Source organism: Centrocercus urophasianus, unplaced genomic scaffold (assembly GCF_019232065.1).
Source record: "Centrocercus urophasianus isolate 14NV4802_14NV808 unplaced genomic scaffold, USGS_Curo_1.0 seq_59, whole genome shotgun sequence".
Classification (NCBI taxonomy): domain Eukaryota; kingdom Metazoa; phylum Chordata; class Aves; order Galliformes; family Phasianidae; genus Centrocercus; species Centrocercus urophasianus.
Genome location: NW_024885188.1, coordinates 537,540 through 561,359, shown reverse-complemented (window position 1 = coordinate 561,359; position 23,820 = coordinate 537,540). Strand labels below are relative to the sequence as shown.

At 50.7% G+C, this 23,820-nt stretch overlaps 1 protein-coding gene and 1 long non-coding RNA gene across 9 annotated transcripts; one reads left to right on the top strand and one right to left on the bottom strand.

Moving 5' to 3' along the window:
- Positions 1–699: 699 nt before the first annotated feature.
- On the bottom strand, positions 700–6,550 carry LOC122169847. Of its 3 annotated transcripts, XR_006171654.1 has the most exons (5): positions 6,460–6,550; positions 5,221–5,455; positions 4,716–4,956; positions 1,052–1,163; positions 700–961 (listed from the first exon to the last, which is right to left on the bottom strand). It is a non-coding gene; the product is annotated as an uncharacterized LOC122169847 (long non-coding RNA). The 3 variants fall into 3 exon arrangements; XR_006171652.1 differs by lacking the exons at positions 700–961; positions 1,052–1,163 and having other exon boundaries at positions 3,527–4,956; XR_006171653.1 differs by lacking the exons at positions 700–961; positions 1,052–1,163; positions 6,460–6,550 and adding an exon at positions 6,100–6,172 and having other exon boundaries at positions 3,527–4,956.
- Positions 6,333–20,260, top strand: LOC122169846 (major vault protein). Of its 6 annotated transcripts, XR_006171651.1 has the most exons (18): positions 6,333–6,694; positions 6,827–7,039; positions 7,299–7,494; positions 8,392–8,515; positions 8,586–8,717; positions 9,115–9,209; positions 9,409–9,645; positions 9,867–9,992; positions 10,341–10,499; positions 11,129–11,379; positions 12,176–12,373; positions 12,919–13,057; positions 13,568–13,779; positions 14,552–14,668; positions 14,932–15,058; positions 15,130–15,318; positions 15,921–16,691; positions 19,550–20,260. XR_006171651.1 is itself a non-coding variant. In XM_042836310.1 (17 exons), the coding sequence occupies exons 2-17, from the start codon at positions 6,921–6,923 to the stop codon at positions 16,047–16,049; spliced, it is 2,550 nt and encodes an 849-aa protein (XP_042692244.1). In that variant the 5' UTR covers positions 6,333–6,694; positions 6,872–6,920; the 3' UTR covers positions 16,050–20,260. The 6 variants fall into 6 exon arrangements, 5 of the variants coding, with proteins under 5 accessions (XP_042692244.1, XP_042692243.1, XP_042692247.1 ...); XM_042836310.1 differs by having other exon boundaries at positions 6,872–7,039; positions 15,921–20,260; XM_042836309.1 differs by having other exon boundaries at positions 15,921–20,260.
- The last annotated feature ends 3,560 nt before the right edge of the window (positions 20,261–23,820 follow it).

Sequence of the window (23,820 nt, the reverse complement as noted above, 5' to 3'; positions counted from 1 at the left end):
AAAGAGAAAGCTATTTCTGCAGGCATTTGCTGGGGGCAGGCTGTGCTGGGCCAGGACTCTTGTGCTAGGCTGAGAAGAGGATGGCACTGGCACAGGCAGTCTGTGCTGGGGGTCTTCTGGGCCTGGAGCTTCACTGACCTCTGTTTCCCCAGGCCACAGCCCCAGCCTAACAGCTGCTGTGCCTTCAGAGCTTCTGGGCCGTGGTGGCATTGCATACCCAGCGGTGGGCACTGCCACTGGGCTGCTGGGCTGAGCTGGGTTGGGAAGAGGGTAGGAGGTGGGGAGAGTTGGGGAAGAACCGGGATGTTCCCAATAGAGGGAAACACCACCATTAGCTGAGCTGAGACAGTGTGCAGGGTGAGAATTTGCAGCAGGGCTTTGTGGAGCAGATTCAGGGATTAGGGAAAGAGCCAAGATTTGCAGATGCAGGAGAGAGGAGGTCAGTCTGCAGAGGTCTCAGTCACTAACAACCTTACACAACCAAGTCAGTTTTCTTCTGACTGAGATACTTTTGGGACTGAGACTTAGAAAATAACCAAGGTTGAGACAAGGCATAATATGCAATACCCTATAAAGTTTTTCAGGAACATTTCAGGAACATTAGTTTCTTCCCAAAATCAGAAAATAAATTATTAAAAAAAAAAACAACAGGAGAGCATTATAATGATATATTAATGACAAAATAAAACTTAGCTCTGATTGCCATCAACAGGAACTAAGAACAGCTGTGAGCAAGTTCTGAGATTCATTTCTTTGAAATGATAATTCTGAACTTCTCGCAGTTATCCTTCCTCAAATCGGATGCTTCTCTGGAAGAGACTGGTGTGCAGGAGTTGCTCTGGTTGGTACACTTCTCCAATCAATAAACAAAAAGCTTGGGCTTCTACTCAAACAAGTGAGGGGTGAGGAGAGACGCCCTTGGGAAGTACAAACATAGGAGCTGTGACCAAATTGTGAACAGCTGTGCCAAATGGGAAGATTTCAGTTAGACATTTTGGAATACACCTTGCTCAGACTTGCAAAACTGATGTGGTGTTTCAGGAAAACTTACCCATAGCTTCCATGCTTACTCCTCGTTTTCACAAATGCAGCGTTTCCTTTGGAAATTAATTTGGACAAAAATAAAGAGAACCAAAAGTCTGTTTTCCTGCACTTCTGTAAATCTGAGCCCAGAAAAAAGAAAAAATAAGTTAGATAAAGTTCTTATGGAAATGAGACAAGATTGTCATTCTGGTGCTGACCTCCCCGTCATACGCATGGATAATGCAGTGAACAGGCTGCAGGTGTTTCAGCAGAACAGCTGCACTTACTCCTCGATGCCAACAACCACGGTAAATCTAACAAACCATGCAAAATCAATTCATGCTACAAAGCAACTGAAGGTGAGAAAGCTACTGTGAGACTTTTCACTTCTTGAACCTGCACTTGGCCATCACAATGTAGCATCAAACTATCTTCTGAGACTTTGGAGGAAAGTTTTGTGTGGCATGTGACTACTTTGACTGCACAGTTATGATCGAGCCTGAAACATCATTTCATGTAAGCAGTTCAGCAAAACCTCTACGCTACTGTCTGCACAGAGCTCTTCTGAGTTCCTCCCACCCCTCCCCTCACTGTCCATTATTTCTACAGGCCATTTTTTCTGCAGAGAGCAGCATAGCATTTTTACTTTATAGTTCCAGTGTTCTTTATGTGGCTAATGGAGAACTCTGCAATGTAGAATGAAGTAATGGGAACTTCATTCAACTGGCTGATTTAATAGTTCAAGCCTCCACATCGGACCTTGCTCTCCCCAGAAAAACCTTTGTGTATTTGTCACTTACTCATATTGTTCCACTTCAAGTGTGGTAGCCAGCATTTCAGAAATAACAAAGAGAAAAAAAATGCACCGAAGTTTTTCTCTTGCAAAAGATTTTTATTTTACAGTATTGATAGAAGCAAGCAAGAGCCTTGAAACCATTACTGCAATGAAAATGCGACCCCAAGTCTGCTCCTCAGCTTGCTACCTTGCTCACTTTAAGGGCAAGAATGCTTTCAACATTTTTAGTAATATATTTAAGGTTAGAAACTCACTAGTGAGCACACAGAGAAGGAAGGCAGTGTACAGAGAACAGCAATCCCAGCCTTGAGAACACTCCACTGCAACAGACCACCGCGGACACTTCTGTTTTATCATCAAAACTGAAACTATAACTGCATCATGAATGGAATTTATTACCATGGGCAACGTATGACATTGGTGTAAATTATAAATGAACCAGCAGAAATAAGCTTTGGTCCCTGTAATTTCTGTAGCTAAAGCTAGTTTATCATGGAAGATTTACATACTGCTAAAATCCTAGCAAAGTTGTAGTATTCATTTTTTCTAATAAAAATTTGTGGAACGAGATACATATTGAGCTCCATGAGGTCTTTGCTTGCAGTAAGACAGCCTCGTTAATAAATAACCAAATTAACTTTCGAAAGCATCAGATGAGCATCAAAGCAAAAGCCTGAGAAATAACTGAAACCCACTTCAAACATAAAACCATTTTTCCCTCTGAATTAGCAAGCGCATGTAAGTCAGCTCCGACTGGCTTCCAGTGAGGGTTTCCCAAGTGTCATGGCTGGAGGCAAGGATACGGCCTGTGTTTCTGCAACACTGATATCTGAGACATGTCTTTCAAGGCTCCACACCCCAAGACTGACTGTTTAAAATAAAATCTGTAATTCCTTACAACTACAATGTACTTCTGCGAGAATCCTTCTTTTTTTTTTTTTTGTTTTTTTTTTTTTGTTTTTTTTTTTTTTTGGCTCAAAGCTTGCTTCCTGAGGTATTTTGTGTGATAAAACTCTGATCGATTTGTTGAGGAGGCAAGTGATGGGTGCCAACCGTGTGACAATGGATATCGCTTTGGGAACATTTGCAAGCCCCTTCCTCCAGAGCTGCTTGCCTCTGGAAGAGACTGCTCATGAGTGTTCACTGGCGGAAGATCTGGCCTGTGACTAAACAGCTCCAGCTAGGTATGGGAAAATTGGGGAATGATACCATTGTGTCCCATGAAAAACAGGATGCAGATGGGCATCCCTGCTCCCTCTTATCTGCTGGCAAGGCCTGGAAGAACAAAGGAGTTTCTGCTGAGATCCCAGAGCCAGAAGCTGCCACTCAAAGGAGAGCTGACTCAACCACTGTGGATTTGAGCTGTCACTCCAAAGACAGCTGACTCGGCCGCTTTGAAACCATTTAAAAGGGGCCATCATTGCCACGGTCGTTGTCGTCATCGTTGTCAACAGAACAACTCTGCCTGACCACCCACCCTACTGAAGATCAATGACTGAATTACGAACCACGCTGGATCCATGGTGGTGATTATCTCCCTCTTGCTTCCTATAAAGACTCCTTGCTTCTTCTTTTCTTCTTTCCTATCTTTTCTATCACCCTCCTCCCCTTCCCCATTACTCTAATTCATAATAGTGTCCGTCCTGCCCTTCCCCATTTCCCTAATTAAGATTTGTAATAAACTGGTCGGACCAACATTTGAACTGTTGTTTCTTAATCTCACACCGGGTAGATAGACAATAAAAGAACCTCCTCTCCCTCCTATAAATTGGAGCGAGACAACTTCTTGAGCAAAGTCTTGACAGGAAGAAGAAGAAATGCTGCCATTAAGCAGAGACAGAAAGGGGCAGAGGCAGTGGCCTGCCCTCTCCCACCCGCGTGCCTCAGAACTGGGAAGTTACCCAGCTCCCTGGGGTGGGAGCATAAACCTACTTTCATAGTTCCAGCATCGAACAGAATCCCTTGGGAGAACAAGACTGAGGGCTTCCATGGCTCTGCCCAAGCTGAGGTGGGCAGACAAGACAACAGCAAAAGAGGAGAACTCACATCCAGTTACACTTCTGGTTTCTCTCCCCTAGACCAAGTTAGTGCTCCAAGATCCTTCCTATCTAGCCATCAACTCAAGGTTAAAATGTGGCTCCCCGTCCTTCCATACGTCTTGCTCATTTCTTCCTGTGGACAGCACCTCTACCCTGGCAGCACCCTGGGCATGACACTAAGTGCTCCAGGCACACAGGTTTCCAAGTGATGCCTAGCTTATCTAATGTGCACCACTTAACACACTCTTCCCTGTCACCACAAATATACCATCAAAATCTTAAGCATCTGGCTTGATTACTGGCAAATCTACATTTCTGGTCTTGACTGTCTGCTCTCTCCATTTTTTATATTGCTGACCAAATAATTTTCTCAGGCCAAGACTTTGAATCTTCCACGCTTCTCTGTGCGTCACTAGGTATGGATTCCTTGAGATTATTTTTTTTTTTTATTCCTTTCTCTACATGCATAAAAGTTCATTCTCAGCAGAACTTTTCCTAACAGATGGTTTGGAAAAAAGGGAGACAGAAGTGTAGAGAATGAATGAAGGATCACTCAGTGCCCATCTAGAATCATCTTCACTGAGTCAGTCTGCCCTCCAGCAGGTCTGCATGGGTGAAAGAAGGCAGCTAAGCTTCTCCAGCAGCTCTGCAACTGTTGGTCTCAATCTATGTTCCTTTAACTTCTCCAAATCCCTACTATTGTTCCTCTAACTTAACTCTGAGCTTTTAATTCTCACTGTGTGTTTCTCATCCATGCCTTGCACCTTGTTCCCTCGTTTTTGGCGATCATTGAAGTAGACTTGACATCACACTGGGCTTGATCATGTCAGATGGATCACTGGCAGCTCACTGCTTACCAATGAGCTGTACCTGGCAGAACATTAAGGCCTGGAAATGCTGCCATAGAGGTTGCAGAGGGCTGCATACTTCTGCTCCCAGTTCCTGCAGACAAAGCAGTAGCCTGGTGTTGGTCAGGGCAAGCTTCTCCTGCCGCAGCTTGATGATGATGGATCTGGAGATGATCTGCAAGGTGAACTTCCACACATTTTACAGAAGGTGGCAGAGAAAAGCAGCATCTGTCAGTCTTTTAGGAGAGCCCTGGGGCAGGAGAAAAACTTGTTTGCCCTAGCAGCTCATTAGCACTAAGGATTCATTAAAAAGAGGAGCTACATAGCAATTGGGATTGAATAGTACTGACGACCTGTTAGCCCTCAGAACTCATTAGTATTGAGGACTCATTAGCACTAGCAGCTCTTTGGCACTTTTGTGTGAAACTCTTACATTTTAATAATGGATAAAGCGAGTCTTTAATGGAAAATTTTATATTTTGGATAAAGTGAGCCCATTATAAAAAAAACTTACCTTCTAACTCCCCCCTTTTGCATTTTCCTGTGCCAAAAGCAGGTTTCTGTGATCCATCTCTGGATGTGGATGCTCTGGGAGCAGAAGTCCTGCATGTCAATCATGAGGTCCAGCCTTGTCCAGCATGAACATGCAGATCCTCCTCATGTTGAGCAGTCTCTGCTTGAAGCACCAGTTCAGGATGACCACAGTGCGTCAATGACAACGTGCTCCTTCAGGTTGGAGCCCAGGGACACTGCCAGGGGCAAAAGAAGGCAAAGAGATGGGTAAGGGAAGTGCAAAAAAATGGAAAAGAGGGGTGAAGTGTGGGGGAGAAAAAAGAAAAAAAATGAATGGGAAAGGAAGAAGCAAGGAATAGTAAAGAAGTGCACAAGGAACAAGGAAGGAATGGACAAGGGGTGGGAAAGGAAATGAGAAAGGGATGGGAAAAAGGACAGAGAAAGGGTCGGGCAAGGAGCAAGCAAAGAATAGCAAAGAAATTGGAAAGGAACAAAGAAGGGACCAAAGAAACGAGGAAAGGAATTAGGAAGGAAGGAGCAACAGGAGGCGCAATGGGAAGGACAAAGGGGTCCAAGAGTCTCTTCATCCCCACGTCCACGTGTCTCCTGTTATCCCTGCAGTAACTCCGTTACTCCAAGATTCTGTGACATTCACTCGGATTGAACGCAGCACTGAGGTGTGGAGGTGGCACTGCGTGACAGCAGGGATGACAAAACCCACTCAGAGGGTGGCAGCGGTGACAGCAGGGATGACACAGCCCCTAAGGTGACCCCTGGAGTGAAAGCCCCTCAGGAGGCGGCAGTGGGTGACACTGGGTGAAACCTGGGTTGACACAGACCCCCAGGGAGCGGCGCTGGTGACACCAGGGAGCGACAGTACCTCGGGGCAGCACTAGGTGTCCTCTGCAGCCCCCAGCTGCCTCTGACCCTTTCTCGCTGCCCCTCTAACGCCACCCTTCCCACCGCTTCCCCCCCGCCCCTCCCTCATCCTCCCTCATCCTCCCTCCCTCCCTCGGCCCCGCCTCCCTCCCGCCCTTACAGCCAATGGGAACACGCTCTGCGGCGGAAGGCGGAAGCAGCGGGAACGCCCGCGCCCCCTTTCTTCCTCCCCCCCTTCCGGGGAAGCGGACGTCATGGCGGCGCCGGCTGCCTAGAGACAGCGCAGGGCCTGCCTGGGGGCTGCCAGCGCCGTTCGGGCTCAGTCAGCCGCATAATTCTCATCCTGATCCTAACCCGTTACCTGCAGCCCTACAACGCGGCATAAATCCTTCCTGAGGGCGAACCTTGCCCGGGGCGCGGCATTTCGGGTGTGGAAACCCGGCCCTGGGGCGGCCCCCATGGGCCGGGCCCCGTCTGCCAGCAGGGCTGGGCCAGGCCAAAGGGAAGTAGAAAAGAAAAAGTTAAAAATAGTCATTTCCGCGTCCTCCTGCCCCACAGCCGGGTGTTGTGCCCCGCGGTGAGGTCCTCTGCTCCAGGTGAGGTCTCCTTCTCCCTCATTTGCCTGGCACAAAGCTCTTCTGCCCCACAGCAGGTCCTGCCACTCCTTTGGAGGTTTCCCCTCACGCATTTCAAGGTGCCTCGTGACAATTCTTCTACCCTGTTTCAAGGTCTACCACCTACACTGAGCCTCATCGAGCTGTTCTGCTCCACAGCACGTTCCAGCAAGGTCTCCTGCTCCACTGTGAGGAAGTCTTCTTCCCCATGGAGGACCCTGTGATCCGCATACCCCCCTACCACTACATCCACGTGCTGGACCTCAACAGCAACGTCACTCGTGTGGAGGTTGGACCTCACTCCTACATCCGGCAGGACCATGAGAGGTACCTGCCTGGGGTTCAAGCAGTGGGCTGGAGAGACCCAGTCCCACATCTAGGGCCGTGATGGGCTCTGTAGGTCCGTGGGGGGCTCTGTACAGTTATAGGAATTCTGTATGATCATGGAGGCCTCTTCTATCTGGTTGTGTTCCATAAGGCCTTAGAGTTCCATGGGAGGTCTGTGGGGTTGTGGAGTATGTGAGGTGTGCTGTGGAGCTCCAACAGTCCTACAGAGCTGATGGCAGATGTGCGGGGGCACCTGCAGGGTGGTCTTTTCCCCCAAGCGCATGGTGATAGTTCCCCCCCGGCACTACTGCGTGGTGCTCAATCCTGTGGCGCGGGGCCCAACGGGAGCTGTGCTGTTCGATGGTGCGGGGCAGGCCCAGCTGCGGCATGCTGACCTTGATGTCCGCCTCACCCAGGAGCCCTTTCCCCTGTACCCCGGTGAGGAGCTCCAGCAGGTACGCATAGCCATCCTACATTGCTCCTATAGCCCCCTATAACCTCAGCTATCCTTTCCCTGCCACCCTGCAAAGACTTCCAGCACCTCTACCTATGGGTTTCAGGGTGCCTACAGCTCCCTGTACCTCCCTGTGGGTTATCCACAGCCTCCTGTAGCTTTTTCAGTGTGTGACAGTATACACTAGCTTAGTCTTATATAGCATCTGTAGTTTGCAGTTTGATGTGATCCCCCTTAGCTTGTATAGCTCTTCTAGGTTTTCATGATTCCTGGAGCATCTGTAGCTCACCAGCAGCCATCCCAGAGGTCCTATATTTAGTTTCTGGTAATCTTTCCAGCCCACATTCTCCTTCAGCTCTTCAGAAGCTCCACAACACCTTATAGCTTCTATGGTTCTTATAGTCCCCCTATAAGTCCTCTACCTTCCCCTCCATGGTCTCCTATAGATTCTATAGTCTCCCAGGTCCCCCTCTGCAACTCTTCTCTGTGTCCTTCCATAGCCTCTATAGCTCCTCCTGTAATCCCCTATAGCTCCTCTGACCCCTCTGTTCAGTTTGCTATACATCCTGTAAACCGTCTATAGCTGTCTCATTGACTATAATCGCTCCTGTAGAACTCCCACAGCTTCCCGTAGCCCTCCATGTGTTCCCCTTGTCCCTGCTTTGTGCCTGAGTACCTGCCACTGCCCTACCAGGACCCTTGCATCCCTCTGATAGACTTGTCATGACCCCCATGTCCTGAGGTCATGTCCCAGAGAAACCTTTTCCCTTATGCCCCCTGCCATGCCACCGTCACTTCTGTCCCCCATTGTCTTCCAGACTTCCCTAGGTTGTCACCCTCAGCCCTGACCTCTGTGTCCCCAGGATGTCACCCTCAGCCCTGACCCTTGTGTCCACAGGGTGTCACCCCGCTGCAGGTGGTGCTGGCTGATACTGCCCTGCGCCTTCGAGCCTTGCTTGACTTTGAGGATGAGGATGGGAACAAGTTTGTGGCAGGCGATGAGTGGCTCTTCGAGGGTCCTGGTAAGCAAAGGGCACACTTTAAGGACACCTTGGGGACATCTTGGGTTGCTAATGGTGCCCCGCTCCACAGGCACCTACATCCCCCACAAGGAGGTAGAGGTGGTTGAGACATTGCAGGCCACCGTCATCAGGCACAACCAGGCCATCCGCCTGAGGGCACGCAAGGAGTGCCTCGACTGTCAGGGCACGCGGCGTGTCACAGGTAGTACCCTTGGGATTGTCTTTCCCCCCCCAATGGCCCTTGGGATCATCCCATCTCACTCTGATGACCAGTAGGATTGTCCCTTCTCACCCAAATGACCCTTGGGATAGTCCCATCCCACCCTCGTGATTCCAGACACCGTTGAGGTCATCCCATCCCACCCTAACGACCCTTAGTTTTGTCCCTTCCCACATTTGGGGTTGTCTCATCCCACCCTAATGACGTCTGAGATCTTCCAGTCCCACCCTTAGGACTCCAGACGCCCCTAGGTTTGTCCCACAGGACCCCCAGCACCCTTCAGACCCCTTCCCAACCCAAATCTCCCCAACCCTCCCTGTCTCCCCCAGTCTGCACCAGCCCTCTTAACTCCTTGATCACCCCATAATACTGTTTCCAGGTGAGGAGTGGCTGGTGAAGCGGGTGGGTGCCTACCTGCCAGGGGTCTACGAGGAGGTGGTCGATGTCGTGGATGCCTATGTCCTCACTGACAAGGTACAGGGACATGGGATCCCCTGTGGTCTCCCCTACACCCATGGGTGACAGGGACACTCCAGGATTTTTTTGCCCTGAACCCAAATCTGGGTCAAGTTTAGGTGTCCCATCACTCTGTCTCCTAGCACATGCAGGTGATAAAGACCCTCTGGGACAGAATCGGGGTCCCATCATGCGCTTTGATCTCATTGTCCCACAGAAAGCCCTCCACCTGCGAGCTACCCGGACCTTTGAGGATGCGCAGGGACATGTGCGCCGCACAGGAGAGGAGTGGCTGGTGACACAGGAGCAGAGTGAGGCCTACGTCCCTGATGTCTTCGAGGAGGTGGTGGCTGAGGTGCTGGTGACAACTTTGGGTCCTCGACAGTACTGCGTGGTGCTCGACCCTGTGGGACCCAACGGGCAGCCCCAGCTGGGACAGAAGCGTGTGATCAAGGTGCACACCTCATGGGACCACAGAGATGTCACCTGCAGGTCCTTGAGGACAAGTTGGGTACCCCAGAGGACCATGTAGATGGACCTCAGGGACCTGCAGGTGGCTCTGATGTACCCATAGGTATCCCCAAGATATCTCAGAGGTGGCCAGTGGCCACCAGGGACCCTAATTTACTCCTGAGAGCACATAAAATCCCTGAGGTGATGTTCCTGTGTCCCCAGGGGGAGAAATCCTTCTTCCTGCAGCCGGGTGAGCGGCTCCAGGCTGGCATCGAGGATGTCTATGTGCTCTCTGAGGATGAGGGGCTACTTCTTCAGGCTCTGCAGACAATCAAGGACACTGACGAGGTGACACTGAAGCTCATAGCATCACGTGGTGGAGACTGGAGGTGGTGGGCGAATGGGGGACAGAGGGAACAACTGGGGGAACTGGGGGGGGAGCAAAGGAGACTCGTGGGAACACTGGAATTGGTAAGGTGCATTGGAGGCAGGTGGGGACAGGTGAGGTTCATGGGGGACGCCTGGGGTACATGGGAACAGGTGAGGTGCATAGGGGGCACCTGGGATACATGATGATACCTGGGGACAGGGACACCTGGGAGATTCTGGAGGTCCCACATCCCCAGCCAGCGATTGGGCAGGGTCCCCACGTCCCATGTCCCCAGGTTGGTGCTGATGCCACCGCTGCATCCTCAGGATGGGACGGAGGTGATACGGCGTGCAGGGGACCGCTGGTTGGCCCGGGGTCCTCTCGAGTACGTGCCACCAGCTGAGGTGACTGTGCTGGAGCGACGCCGTGCGCTGGCCCTGGCTGAGAACGAGGGCATTTATGTGCGGGACATCCGCACCGGCAAGGTGAGAGTCCTGTTCCTACAGACCCCATGGGTGCTCAGTGCCCCTAAACCTACCCCAGTGTCCCTCACACTGCTTTCCAGTGTCTCTAGAAACCTTCCTCAGCTCATCCCAGTGCTTCCAGTATCCCATATAGCTGCTTCCAGTACCTACAGAGCCCATCTAGGATCTCCAAGAGCCCCCCACATCCCTTTGGATACCCCTCCAAGGGCTCCTAGTAACCCCTTTCCTCTCTCAGTCCCTCAACAATCCCTTCCCAGTGCCCCCACAGTCCCCCTCCCTAGTGCCCCCACACACCTTTCCAGTCTCTCCCAGTGTCCCCCAGCACACATAATTCCCTCTCAGTTTCCCCAAGCCCCTTCCAAGTGTTCTTAGCACTCCCCAAATCCCATCCCAGTGCCCCTAGACACTTCCCACAGCTCATCCTAGAGCTCCCAGTATCCCATATAGCTGCTCTCAATAGCCCTTTCTGTGCCTCTACATGCAGTACTCCCAGTAGGCCTGAAATCCTCTTCCAGTGCCCCTAAGCCCCATCCAAGAGTTCCACATACCCCACGAATCCTTTCAGCCACCCCTTCCAGTCCTCCTAGTATTCCTGGTGACACCCTAGCCCCACACTGGTTTCCATACAGGTGCGGGTGGTGACGGGGCAGACCTACATGCTGACAGAGGCCGAGGAGCTGTGGGAGAAGGAGCTGCCCCAAGGGGTTGAGACTCTGTTGGCTGAGGCTCGTGGGGACACAGCTGGTCAAGATTTGGGCATCCAGTCATCCTCAGGCCCCAGTTTTGGGGTCCAGGAACGGGACCGGACCCGTGCTGTCACATATCAGGTGCCCCATAATGCTGCTGTGCAGGTCTATGACTACCGGGAGCGGCGAGCACGGTAAGTGCCTTCAGATGAGAGGCATGGGGACAATGGGATGTGGGGCAGGCACTGAGTTTGGGGAATTTTGCTGGGATCCCTGGCTTTGTTTTTTCCTAAAAGCCAACCTATTGGATCCAATCAAACTCAGGATATTCTGGGTTTGTAGGGTTCTAGGTTTTTATGTTTCTGGGATTCTAGGGTTCTGCATTTCCTAGGTTGCTGGGTTTCTGGGACTGCAGGACTCTAGGATTCAAGGACTGTAGGTTTTTAGGACTCTCAGTTTCAACAATTCAGGGATTCTAGCATTCTAGTTTTTTAAGATTCTAAATTCCATGATTCCAGGATTCTAGCATTCCATGTTTATAGAGTTCTAGGGTGTTCATAAGATTCTTGTATTCTAAGCATCCTAGGGTTCTGTGTTTATAGGACTCTAGAGTTCTAGGATTCTAGGGTTCTGGGGTTCTAGAGTTATATGACTGTAGAGTGCTGTAGAGTTGTTGAACTCTGGGGCTGCCGAGGATTGTCCAGCCCTCTACTACCTCCTGATGACCTTCCTGTGCTGCAGAATCTCCAATGTGACTGTAGGGTTTTGGGGTGAGAGTAAGGAGCACAGTGATGCTTATGGGTACTTACTCACGATGCTTACTCAGGTTATTATAGGTATTGTGGGACTCTATGGTTTCTAGGCTTTGTAAGATTGTAAGTTTCATAGGATTCTAGGGTTTGTAGGATTCTGGGGTTTGCAGGGTCCTCAGCTTGAAGGACCCCTGGGCCTCATTTTACCTTACGATGCTCTTTCTCCACCCCATTGCAGAGTGGTACTGGGCCCCGAGCTGGTGGTGCTGGGCCCTGGTGAGCAGCTGACAGTGCTGTCCCTATCTGGAGGCCGCCCCAAAAGGCCCCACGCGCGCCGCAGCCTCTGCCTGCGCCTCGGCCCTGACTTCTGTGCTGACATTGTCACCATTGAGACAGCTGACCATGCACGGCTGCAGCTGCAGCTGGCCTACAACTGGTGGGGCTGGGGGCTGAGGGGTCTTAGGTGGGAGTTGGGGTGGTCTTAGGATTGGGTGGTCTTGAGTATGGAGTGATCTTGTGTATGGGGTAGTCTTTGGGTAAGGTTGAGGTGGTCTTGGGTGGGGTTTGGTTTGGTCCTGGGTCTTGAGGTGGTCTTGGTGTGGGATTTGGGTTGGTTTTGGGTGGCGTTTGGGTTGGCCTTGAGTTTGGGGTGGTCTCAGGTGAGCTATGGGTTAGGATTGGGTGGAGTTTGTGATTGATCTTGGGTGGAGTTTGGGGTGGTCTTGAATTTGGGGTGGTCTTGGTTGAGGTTTGGGTTGGTCTTGGGGTGGGGCTTGGGAAGGTCTTGGGTTTGAGGTGGAGTTAGAGTGGTCTTAAGTTTGATTTGTTCTTGGGTGCAGTATGGGTGGTCTTGGGTGGAATTTCACTGTAGGACAGCCAAAGCCCATGGGTTGGTGGCCTGGGGACAGAGGTAGCTTTGAGAATCAGGGTTAGGACCAGGATTGTGGTATGGGGTGGTGACATGAGGACATTTCCCCACAGGCACTTTGAGGTGCCTGAGGATTCAAAGGCTCTGGGGCGTCTCTTCAGTGTTCCTGACTTTGTGGGGGATGCCTGCAAGGCCCTGGCCTCCCGTGTGCGTGGAGCTGTCGCTGCTGTCACATTTGATGACTTCCACAAGGTCCACCCCTTGCCACCCCTTGGTTCCCCCACTTATCACCCATGCTTCCCCCAGCCACGTCACCCTAAGTCATTGCCTTGCGTCTTCCTGTGTCACCTCCCCCTACGTCCCCACATTTTGTTTATGTGATCTTGGCTTGCTCAGATGTCACCAGAATGAGGTTCCCCATGTCCCTGAGTCTCTGCTGTCTCCAAGAGCCTCTGGGGACATCAACAGAATTCTCAACATCCCTGCTTGGCTTTGATAAATCCTTGCAGGTTCCTCAGTGTCACCCCATGTCCCCATTGTGCTCACTGCCCCAACAGCCTACACTATGATACTGTCCCCAGATGTCCACAGATGCCCTTATATCTCCATATCCCCAAGTATCTTCTATATCCCATTTCCCAGATCTCTCCTGTCACCAAATACCCTCTATGTCCCTCACACCCCTAAATGGCCCTGATGCCCCCCTGGTCCCCTGCCCTTGTCCTTGTCCTGCAGTGACACTGCTGTCCCTGCTGTCCCCAGAATTCCAATCGCCTCATCTGCTCAGCTGTCTTTGGCTTTGACGAGGGTGGACGACTGCGGGAGCACCTGCGCTTTGTCCCCAATGGGCTGGTGGTGACGAGCGTCGACATCCAGAGTGTGGAACCTGTGGACCAACGCACACGCGACGCACTGCAGCGCAGCGTCCAGCTGGCCATCGAGATTGCCACCAACTCCCAGGAGGCTGCCGCCAGGTCCCCAGTTCCCTGTGTCACCTTGGGTTGCCCCCCTTGTGTTCTTGTTGCCATATGTCTTCTTTTGCCTCTCTGTATGCCATGTGTTGCCATATTCCCACCTCTCCTTTTCCACTTCCTGTCCCCATATGACCTCTTTATCCCCAGGTGTCCTCTATGTCCCCTGTGTCCCCAAATGTCCTCTATATCCCATACATCCCCAAATTTCCTCTACATCTCCCATTTGCTCAAGTGTTCTCTATATTCCCAAGTGTCCCCAAATATCCTCTCTATCCCTCTTGTCCACAGATGTCCTTGTCCCACATCCCCAAGCATCTTCTATGTGTCCCATGCCACCAAATGTCCTCAATCCTATGTCCCCAAATGTCCTCTTTATCTCCCATGTTTCCAAATGTCTTCCATATCCTCCGTGCCCCCAAACTTCATTCCACATACCCTCCATCCTAATGTCCCACATATCTTCAGCATCACCTGCATCCTTCTGTGTCCCAGTATCCCCAAAGCGTTCCCAGTGTCCCCAGTGTGTTCCCAGTGTCTCTAATGTGTCCAGGATGTCCCATCCCCAATGTCACCTGTGTGTCCTCAGTATCCTCAGAACCCCAGAGTTCCCACAGCATCCCCAGTGTCCTGTGCTCCAGTGACCTCAACGTGTCTCCAACTGTCCTCCCACTGTCCCGTCTGCATCCCCACTGTCCCACCTCCCAGTGTCCCCAGTTGGCCCCCAGTGTCCCCCCAGTGTCCCACATGCCCACAGTGTCCCTTCATCCCACAGGCATGAAGCTGAGCGCCTGGCACAGGAGGCCCGGGGCCGCCTGGAGCGCCAGCGGCTGTTGGACCAGGCGGAGGCAGAGCGGGCACGCAGGGAGCTGCTGGAGCTGGAGGCCCTCAGGTCAGCCATCTTGGTTCTCCCCCTTCCCAGCATGCATCACGCTCACCTGCCAACTTGGGAAGGCTGCCCGGGACCTCCATTTGCCCGAGGCTCCACCTGTTCCAGTGTCCCCATGTGCCCCAGCTGGAGCGAGTGCTGGGGCTCTGGGAGTGCTGGGACCCATCGGCCTACAGAAGTAGGGCAGTCTCCTTGCTTGTAGGCTACCGGGTGGGAGGAGGGGATGTGGCCCCGGCAGGCTTGGCTTGTGACAGCACTCCTTGCAGCGCTGCAGTGGAGAGCGCAGGCGCAGCGCGGGCGGAGGCCCAGGCCAGGGCAGAGGCTGCACGCATTGAGGCCGAGGCCGCCATCTTGCAGGCCAAGCTGAAGGCAGAGGCTGTCGCCATAGAGACGGTGCGGTACGAGCAGGGCTGTGGCAGTATCTCATAAGGTGGGGTGAGACCTTACCTCCTCCCCGTGCCCAGGAGGCAGAGCTGGCGCGGCTGGAGCAGATGCAGGCCCAGGAGGTGCGGGCGCAGCGGGCGCGGGCGGAGGCGGAGGCGGCGCGGGCACAGGCGCTGGCGGCCGTGGAGTCCTCAAAGGTGCGGGAGGTGGCAGCAGCCCTGGGGCCTGAGACCATCCGGGACATCGCCCGTGCTGGGCCTGAGCTGCAGGTATGTGGGGCTGGGGGTGGGCTTAAGTGTCAGCTTTGGGTGGCCATGGGGTTTCAAAAGCACGGCAGTCTTGATGGGCTGTAGGGTGCCTGTGGCTTGGGGCTCCATAGGGTGGGAACTCTGTTCGGTTACAGGGTTTCGATTGGATACATGGTGTCAGTGGGGCAGGATCTTCATTGTATTGGGTCTCCATGAGCTCCATGTGGTTTTGGGGGCCTCTGTGGGGTAGAGGGTGGCAAAACATAGGGGGTGTCCATTGAGTTGAGCCTCCATGGGTTACGAAGTCTCTATGGAGTTACAGGATCTTCATAGGGTACAGGCTTTTAGTGGAGCAGTGTCTCCATGAGGTGGAGGTGTCTCCATGTTGTTTCCGTGGATTGGGTTATCAGTAGATTGGTGTCTTCAAGGTAGGGGGATCTCCATGGCACTGAATTTCCTTGAGTTATGAGGTCTCCAATGGGACGAGGTCTCCATGGGCTGGAGGTGGCCAGTGTTGTGGGTTCTTCATGGAGTATGAGGTCTCCAGGTTAGGGCCCCCAAGGCTGGTGGGGCCACCAGGTCTCTGTGCCACGATGGGGCAGCGCCTGCACTGTGCTTTCCAGGTGAAGCTGCTGCAGGGCCTCGGACTGCAGTCTGCCCTCATCACCGATGGAGCTGCCCCCCTGAACCTCTTCAGCACCGCCCGAGGGCTGCTGGGGCTCGCGGTTCCTCCGGAGCCCTCAGCCTCGTAGGGCTCAGCACTAACAGAAGGCAGAAATCCCAGGATGCTGAGCACTCAAAGCTTCCTTTATTTTTATTTTTTTTTCCAAAATAAAGCAGAGTGATAGCAGTAGTGATGTCATAATGATGGTGAAACTGGGGTGGAGATGTCAAAGTGTCTGAAGTAGTATCACCAAAGTTGGAAAAGACCTCCAAGATCAACCAGTCCAACCATCCATCTACCGCCAACCAGACAAATTCTGGTTGATTTTCCTCCCTTTTTTATAACAAAGCCCTACTCCTCTCTCTTTGCAAATGACACCAGTTTGGAGCAGAAGCACCAAGCCTGGGGTGGAGGTGTCTACAGGCTATGTTGTTTCAATGGATTGGGTTATCAATAGATTGGTGTCTTCAAGGTAGGGGGATCTCCACGGTGTTGGATTTCCTTGGGCTTATGAGGTCTCCAATGCAATAAGGTCTCCATGGGCTGGAGGCCATGTCCCTTAGTGCCAAATATGTATGTTTCTTGAAAGCCTCCAGGGACAGTGACTCAGCCACCTCCCTGGGCAGCCCGTTTCAGCACATGACCGCACTTGTAGAAGAAATCTTTGCTAATATCCTACCCCCAGACAGATTGACAGTTCCTACCAGCTTGGTGTCATCTGCAGACTTAAGTAAGTGCGTTCGATCCCCTCGTCCAGGTCATCTAAAAAGATACCGAACAGGACAGGCCCCATTACCAACCCCTGTTCAACACCACTCATGACCATTCACCAGCTGGGTGTAACTCCATTCACCACTACTCTCTGGGCCTGGCCATCCATCCAGTTCTTCACCCAGCAAAGAGTGTATCTGCCCAAGCCATGGGCTGACAACTTCTCCAGGAGAATATTGTGGGAGACAGTGTCAAAGGCTTTGCCCTGGGAACAGTGAGGTCACAGCAAGTGGGGCCCTAGAGGCTGTGGGGCTGAGGGATGGAGACTGGGAGCCCCTTTCCCTACCTCAGGGTAAATGTGTTAACTCAAGTTTTATTGATATTTTCGATGTATTTTCAAGCAGAAATGAGAAAAAGCAAATTGCAAACAGTTATGGCAAAATACTGAGGACATGGTTAAAAATGAAGTAACCAGTGAATGTGTTCCGGAAGGAAAATAAGGCTGTGAGCAGGGAATAGGAACATTTCTGAGCAAATCACAGTAATTTAATGAAAAACATTAAAAATATGGTTAGAACAAACTAGAGAATGAATATGTTTAGGGAAGAAGATAGTAGTGTTACTAGGAACAGCAGAATTTCTGATAAAATTGCAGTACTGGAGACATAGTTAGAAAACTAGACCTGTGAATATATAGTGGAAGAAAAATAAGGGTGTGAGAAAGGAATGAAGATTCCTGAGTAAAGTGTGGTAACATAAGGAAATAATAAGCAATACAATTGAAAACTAAACCTGTGAGCAAGATTCCAGTCATAAGCCCAGGCTTGGTGCTTCTGCTCCAAACTGGTGTCATTTGCAAAGAGGGAGGAGTAGGGCTTTGTTATAAAACAGGAAGGAAAATCTACCAGAATTTGTCTGGTGATGACATTAGGATCACACACCCTGTGCCAATCTCAGCTGTACAAATTCCTGTTTATAAGCTACACAGCACTATACATCAGTTACATATGATAAAGAATAGTAATTATAATCTACAGTAAAAGAGATTTGCATGTGTGTATAAAGACACACACAGGCACACATGCATAAAAGCAACAGTCCTTTTACTCTGCTCTTTCATCTCAGTGTGCACCAAGAATTGGAAAAATCCAAAGGTAATGTTGTAAAATTTCAGCAAAAATTGTAGCCAAGCATTTTGGGGAAACGAAGCAAAAAAAAAAACAACCCTCTTTTGCCTGTTAGCTTCATGGTTTTGGGTGATATTTTGCTTTAGGAAGTGCCGGGGCTTAAACCTGAATTTCTGCCCGTTTGTTTTTCTTGGGATTGTTGCCTTCTGCGGTTGTTTCTTTTATAAACAGCCTTCTGAAATAGATTCTGCTTGGGACATGTCGGCCGCTTGGAACGATTCCACATGTTAAGCATGGGTGTGGGTTGGAAAATACCTTGCTTTACAGATACAAATCTGGGAATCCATCCTCTCTGTGATAAATCAGAACCATCAAACCATGGAAGCCCAGAATCACCATGGGATCAGAGAACCTATCATCAGGGAATCTACACAGAGCCAGACAATCTAGAAGTATTGAATCATCATGGAGATATTATGAAATCTGCACTCATTGAATCTAGAACATACAGTCATAGAAGCATCGGCTCATCATAAAATACCAGTCTGGAATAATAGAACCATCATAGAACGTAGAAACAATTAATTAATTTAATTAATTTAATTAACCCCATAAACTACTCTCCCATAAAACTCACCGAATCCTCACAGAATCTGACATAGGCCCACAAGGCATTAAGGACTTCAGCCTGTGTTTCCACCCCTCCATCCCATGAAGGCTGGGGATTCTCCTTTATCCTCCCTTAGCTTCTACTGCACTTAGAGCAGCATTTTTTAAGTGCCTTCAACAGCGGTAGCCAGATGGAACTCCAGCTGCACTTTGCCCTTCTAATTTTCCCTCTGATATCTTTGCAGTCCTCATAGTTTTGTCCTGGGCAGAAACCAATCAGACTAACAGGAGTTGGTGGGCACAAGCATTATTTTGTTTTCTCAGTCCCACAGAGGGAAATTTGGCATGGAGCAAGCTCATAACCGATGGTGTTGAACAGCATCACCCAGCGCTCCTTATGGAATGGGTTATGTAGAAAACCAAAGCACTGCTGCCAGGTACAAGTGCTGAGAGGTTTTCTTCAGAAGATGGATTTTAATATTTTTAATACTTTTTAAATATTTTTAAGACCTTTCCAAAAGAAATCCAACGCTGCTGTGCCCTTCACAAAACCTCCTTTTCCATGACTCAGGAAAAAAAAGTGTTCATATAAAATACACAAGCAAAAAGGAATTCCAGGGAGCCTGACCTCATAGAGTTGCATGTGTGAACCTCAGCGCAGGTCTCCCCATCTGTGGAAGCATTCAGGGCCAGGCTGGATGAGGCCCTGGATGGCCTGATCTGATGGGAGGTGCCCCTGTCCAGGGCAGAAAACTGGGACTGGATGATCTGTCAGGCCTCTTCCAATCTCAGCCGTTCTATGATTCCATGACTTGATGATTCTACAATGATTCTCTGATTCACTGATTCTATGCTTCTGCTATTCAATGATTCTATGATAATTCTGATTCTAAATTCTCTGATTCTGAGAATTCTCTGTTTCTGAGCTTCTTTTATTCAATTATTATGATTCTAGAGCATATAATTAGCTGATTGCATGATTCTGGATTCTCTGATTCTTTGACTCTATGCTTCTGCATTTTGATGGTTTGATGATGCCCTGGTGGTTCTCTCATTCTCTGATTCCATGCCAGAGCATATAGCTGTACATGGAAGCAGCCACTCACATGTAACCCCACTTCTCCTCCATTACATCACCCAGATTTGAGGACATCCATTTCAGCCACTTTTCTGTGGCCAGCGGGATTCTTCCCATCAGCATTATCACCATTCGGGTGTTGGCTCACCAGAGGTATGCAATCTTTCAGTGTGCAATTTGAAAGTGAAATCAAAACTGAAGTATTGGCTGCAACATCCAGGTAACATCTTAGGCATGCTCTAAGTGGGGATCAGATCAGAGCTGATGCAAAGCCCATGGTTTCTTGGTGGCCAGCAACTCCTTCTTCCACTGCATCCTCCAACTTGTGATCTTCTAGGTAGAGTCTGACTCTATGTTACAATTCCTGCATTTCATACTGATTAACAGTGGATCTGCTAAGGGTCCCAGTGACTGAAAAATGGGGTGAAGTAAGGATTCTAGATAATAAGAAAGCTACACTAATTGCTAGATGTTCTGTGGAGCAGTTAGCGACGCTAAGTACTAGAAAAGTAGGCAATGATAAGCAATTCTACTTGCTAAAATGTTTATGTAATTCTGAAACTTGTAACCAGAATGCTGGAGTCTGTCTTCGTCCTGCCAAACATCGTCAAGTGGGATGAGCAGTGGCAGATATCAATCCAAAAGCCCTGTAAGTCCTTGAGGGTGTGCACAGCTGTGTGTGAGTGGCTGTGACAGAAACATCTAGGATAACCAAGAGGAATGAAAGAGGCAAGTAATTGATTCCATATTGATGATTAAACAACTACTGCTGCATATTCTTGACTCTGTTCCTAAGACTATATGTAATAATAAAGCTCTAATATAACACTGTAGTCAGCCCACATTCTGAAGGAACCATGAGAAGATTCTCGGCCCCATGGAGTCAGGTGAGGGGAGTCCTGAAAAACTCTTGCTGTTAAGAATTACATTCTGAACATCTCACAGCTGCAAGCACCACCTGCAGCAGTGTTTCGGTGAACTACGGCATCAGGAGGCAGTATGGACTACATGGTGTCCAATCTCCTATGGCGCGCCCTCAGGCATCTGGGGATGTATATCTTCTCAAAATCCACGAGGGACCTCAGGAAGATCCAGCCCAAGGCGGGCTACGAGCACTGTGAGCTGCAGAGCACGGTGGAGCTGTCAGCAGCTGCACTGGCCGGCCTGCTGTACAGCCACCATGGGCAGCCCCACAGCAGGCAGGTGTCAGCAGATACACAGAGGGGCATGGGATGGATGTAACAGGACGATGTGCTGGAGAAGCCCATGCCCCACAGATGAGGCACAGCAGCCTTCAGGCCCAGCTGGCTTCTGGCCCAGCCCCACTGAGGCACGAGGTCTCAAGTCAGGATGGATCAAGCCTCTGCTGGCAGGGCAGCCCAATTCTGAGGGTGTTTCATGGCTTGGGGTTGTCACTGTTCTGTATCGTTCATTCATTAGCAGCAATCCATTTCCATTTGTAGTATTTTTTAAAGCGTTGGGGGGAAAAAAAAGGAGAGAAACAAAGCGTAAAACTGGTGGGATATCTGACTTCTTTTTTTGTGAAGGTAGTGCATCAATGCCTCGTTTGATGTCAATGGTTGCAATTTTTTGTGAGGTCTTAATGCGTTTGTCAGATTTCTGATGAAACTTTACTCTTGCCATGCTTCATTCTTCGCAATTGTTCACAAGCGTGCTGACTGCCAAAACGCGACGAATAAGGCTTGACTGCAAAGCAAGGGATATTTCTGTCTGTTAAAAGATGTCTGACAGAAGTCCAGTCAGGAGACATGGTTAGATTTTGGAGTCAAATATCTGGTTGGAACTCTAGGCATTCCATTTGAAAACTGGCAGGTAATGCATTTGTATCAACTTAAAACGGGGTCACCCACATAAAGGGATGATTTTTTGGCAAAATTGAAACCGATTTCCAAATTCCTTTATCAAAAGAGAAATCATGGCTGCACATTCTTTGCTGTTCAGAGCACTGCGTGGGGCCGGGGCTGGGCTGCACTGCTGGCTGTGCGGAGCTGCGCATTGGGTACACCTGCTCTGGGTCCCAGAGAGAGCTCCAACACACAAAGTAAAGCAATACGGTGCACAACTCTCTTGCAAAATGCTACTTTAGGATTCAGCATTCACCAAGAAAGAGCAAACCTAGCTTTTACAACGGCTCACACAAATTACCCAAAGACACCTTGTGAGATAGAAAGCATGAAGATTCATGGAGGCAATCAGCTTTTTTTGGGGTGGAGTTTCAAGCACGCAGCCCAGTCTGGAGCACAGCCCCAGGTGCCCCTTTTCCGTTTGTAATCCTGCAGGAGTAGAGCACCTGCTGGGGCACAGAGCATCATCTGGACAGTTTCCACTGACAGAAGTAGAGCATCATACTGGGGCAGAAAAAGAAAAAAAAAAAAAAAAAGAAAAGAGCATAGCAACATTAAAATACTTTGAACTGAACTTTTCACCCTGCAGGATGAGCTCACTTCAGGACTCACATCGTGAGAGGTTTGGAAAAAAATATTCAAACATCCTGATTTGTGTTTCCAGTGCTACGGATTAAAAGCTGCAGAAATGCCTTCTCCTCCACCATCCATCAACTCTGATCCTGGGACAGAGACCCACAAACTCCTCAGGGTTGGAAGGGTCCTCTGAGGGCCATCCGCACCAACCCCCCTGCAGCGCACAGGGACACCGCAGCTGGGTCAGGTCTCCAGGGACAGAGCACCCAGCGCACCTCTGTGCGACCTGTGCCAGTGCCTCACCACCTCTCTGCAGAAGATTTCGTCCCTATAGCGAACCTAAATCTCCCCTCTTGGAGCTTGCAGCCATTTCCCTCTTGGAGCTGGAAACCACACTGACACTTTGGTCAGTTTTGGAGCAGAAAATGAGATGAGATGTAGATAGACAGATAACTCGATGTTTTTCTTCCTTGATTTACTATTTATTATGACCTCGCTGACCGACTGCACGCCGCACGCCCAGCACCGCCGCCAGCTCCAAGCACCACCTGCCCGCCGGGCCGCCAGCGCAGCGCCCTTACACCAACGAGCCGCCGCTTCCGCTCTTCTCGGCACATGCGCAGCACGAGCAGGAGGACCCGCTACCATAGAGTTGGAGGGCTGGAGGCACAGAGCAGTCAGAGCAAAGAGGCACCACTTCCGGGTTTCCGGAGGCGTTAGTTTCTGGAGGATTGCTTCGTATTACCGCAGGGACGGGCGGTACGGAGCGGAGAGAGCAGAGCGACGCGTCGTGCCGCTCCGGGACGGCTCTGTGGTGCTCTGCGGGACCGTGCGGGCCCCGGGGGGCCCAGAGCGCCCAGAGCGCTCCCAGAGCTCGTCTGACCCTCCGCTGCCCCTAAAACCGCCGCCGCTGCGGTCCCGACTGCAATTCTGCGCTCCGGTCAAGCGGTGGCAGCAGAGACCGAGAAAAGAGCGGCGCGGGGCGTGGGTACCGGCGATGGGAGCGGTGCGAGCCTGGGGCTTGGCTCTGCTCGGGTAAATGCGTCCATTCCAACTGCATTCAGGCTCGGCTAGCTCTGAGCTCTGCCAAAGTGGTTGGCATTTGTCATTGCTGAGCGCACAAGAGGTTCGACCAAAGGTGACGATGCCCGGAAGGCAGAAGGATGGAGAAAAGCGTGGCCACATCCCTGGCACGGAGCCGAGCCCGTAGCTGGAGAAGGGGGTTGTTCTGCCGGATGTGGACTGGGAGCGGTTCTGTGCCACGGCCCGAATCTGCCCTTCTTTGGCTCCGGTCGGGCCAGGAGCTGCTGCGCGGTGCCGCACACCGTGCGTGTGCCGTAACCCCACGCTGCTCCGTGTGCACGGTGGTTGTGGAGGGCCGTGGTTGTGGGGGGGACCCGAGACCGCCTTCAGCCGGGCGACTGACTCCTGGCTTCTCCGCTGTACTTGGTACAACCTGTGTTTGTTGTGCACCTTTCACAAGCGTGTGACAGTACAGTGTTTGCTCTGATGCCTTCACAAGGCTGTCACAGCCATGTCTCCTGTCTCCGGTTAGCCACAGGTCCACCTGTGAACCAGACAGAAAGAGGACGAGAATTCACAGTGTTACAGTTCTGTATGGCGTTGTCACAGTCTGAGCCACAAAGAAACACGTTGCTTCCTTCACACGCCTACAGAGTATTGAGAGTGAGACATAAATATGTGCGTATACATGCATACAGAGCGTCTGATCCTTCACCAATCGTAATGGAACTTCTTTTCACCAGCTGCGTATTCACATAGGTTTCACCTTTATAAATGTCCACAGTCCATAAATGCCTCATGAAGCTCATGCAGACTGGGACGTGCTTGATTGTTTTTCCAAATCATTTCACTGATGGGCTCCGCCACAAG

What these genes read in the sequence shown, in the direction of transcription:
- LOC122169846 (XM_042836310.1), top strand. Translation starts at nt 6,921, where the DNA reads ATGGAGGACCCTGTGATCCGCATACCCCCCTACCACTACATCCACGTG. An exon ending in TCCCAGGAGGCTGCCGCCAG is followed by an intron (nt 13,780 to 14,551) that starts GTCCCCAGTTCC and finishes TTCATCCCACAG; the next exon opens with GCATGAAGCTGAGCGCCTGG. An exon ending in CTGGAGCTGGAGGCCCTCAG is followed by an intron (nt 14,669 to 14,931) that starts GTCAGCCATCTT and finishes CACTCCTTGCAG; the next exon opens with CGCTGCAGTGGAGAGCGCAG.